The sequence below is a fragment of the Plasmopara halstedii genome (assembly GCF_900000015.1).
Source record: "Plasmopara halstedii genome assembly, contig: Scaffold_2956, whole genome shotgun sequence".
NCBI lineage: Eukaryota > Oomycota > Peronosporomycetes > Peronosporales > Peronosporaceae > Plasmopara > Plasmopara halstedii.
In genome coordinates this window covers 367332-367763 of record NW_020189861.1, presented here as the reverse complement: position 1 = coordinate 367763, position 432 = coordinate 367332, and the positions used below count along the sequence as shown (strand labels likewise).

The 432-nt window shown below is 52.5% G+C and overlaps 1 protein-coding gene across 1 annotated transcript in view; it reads right to left on the bottom strand.

The window, feature by feature from the left end:
* Positions 1-360: 360 nt before the first annotated feature.
* Positions 361-432, bottom strand: part of PHALS_06173 (RxLR-like protein) — a gene marked incomplete at both ends in the record, with an annotated part of 874 nt that continues 802 nt past the window's right edge. Inside the window, one exon of the mRNA XM_024719415.1 lies at positions 361-423. Within this exon, the coding sequence (XP_024584716.1) occupies positions 361-423 (63 nt within the window). The remainder of the gene's footprint in view (positions 424-432) is intronic.

The window sequence follows — 432 nt, the reverse complement described above, 5'->3', positions numbered from 1 at the left end:
GGCAGGCAACACGGGTGTCGTGGTATTCGTTGACCGGTTGAGCAAGATGGCTCATTTGTCGGTGGAGCTAGACACCATCGACGGGGTCGCATACAACGCTGTTCGTGGATCGTATTTTCCGTCAACACGGACTCCCAGAGTCGAATGTCTCTGATATACACCCCCGTTTCACGGGAAAATTTTGGTCGACTATCTTGCTATGTACCAAGTTGGAGATTTCGACAGCGGATCATACGCGTATCACTCTTTCGATTTGACCATCGGTCTGCGGATGGTCAAATCGAAAGGGTGATACGCGTCATCAAAGACGTTCTTCGCAGCGTCTGCGCCGAGACGCCGAGACGCCGAGACGCCGAGGCGCTAGAGCGCCATGTTGTCACTCGTAGTGTTTGCGCTGAACAATGCAGTGTATTCGTCTACTATCTACACGCT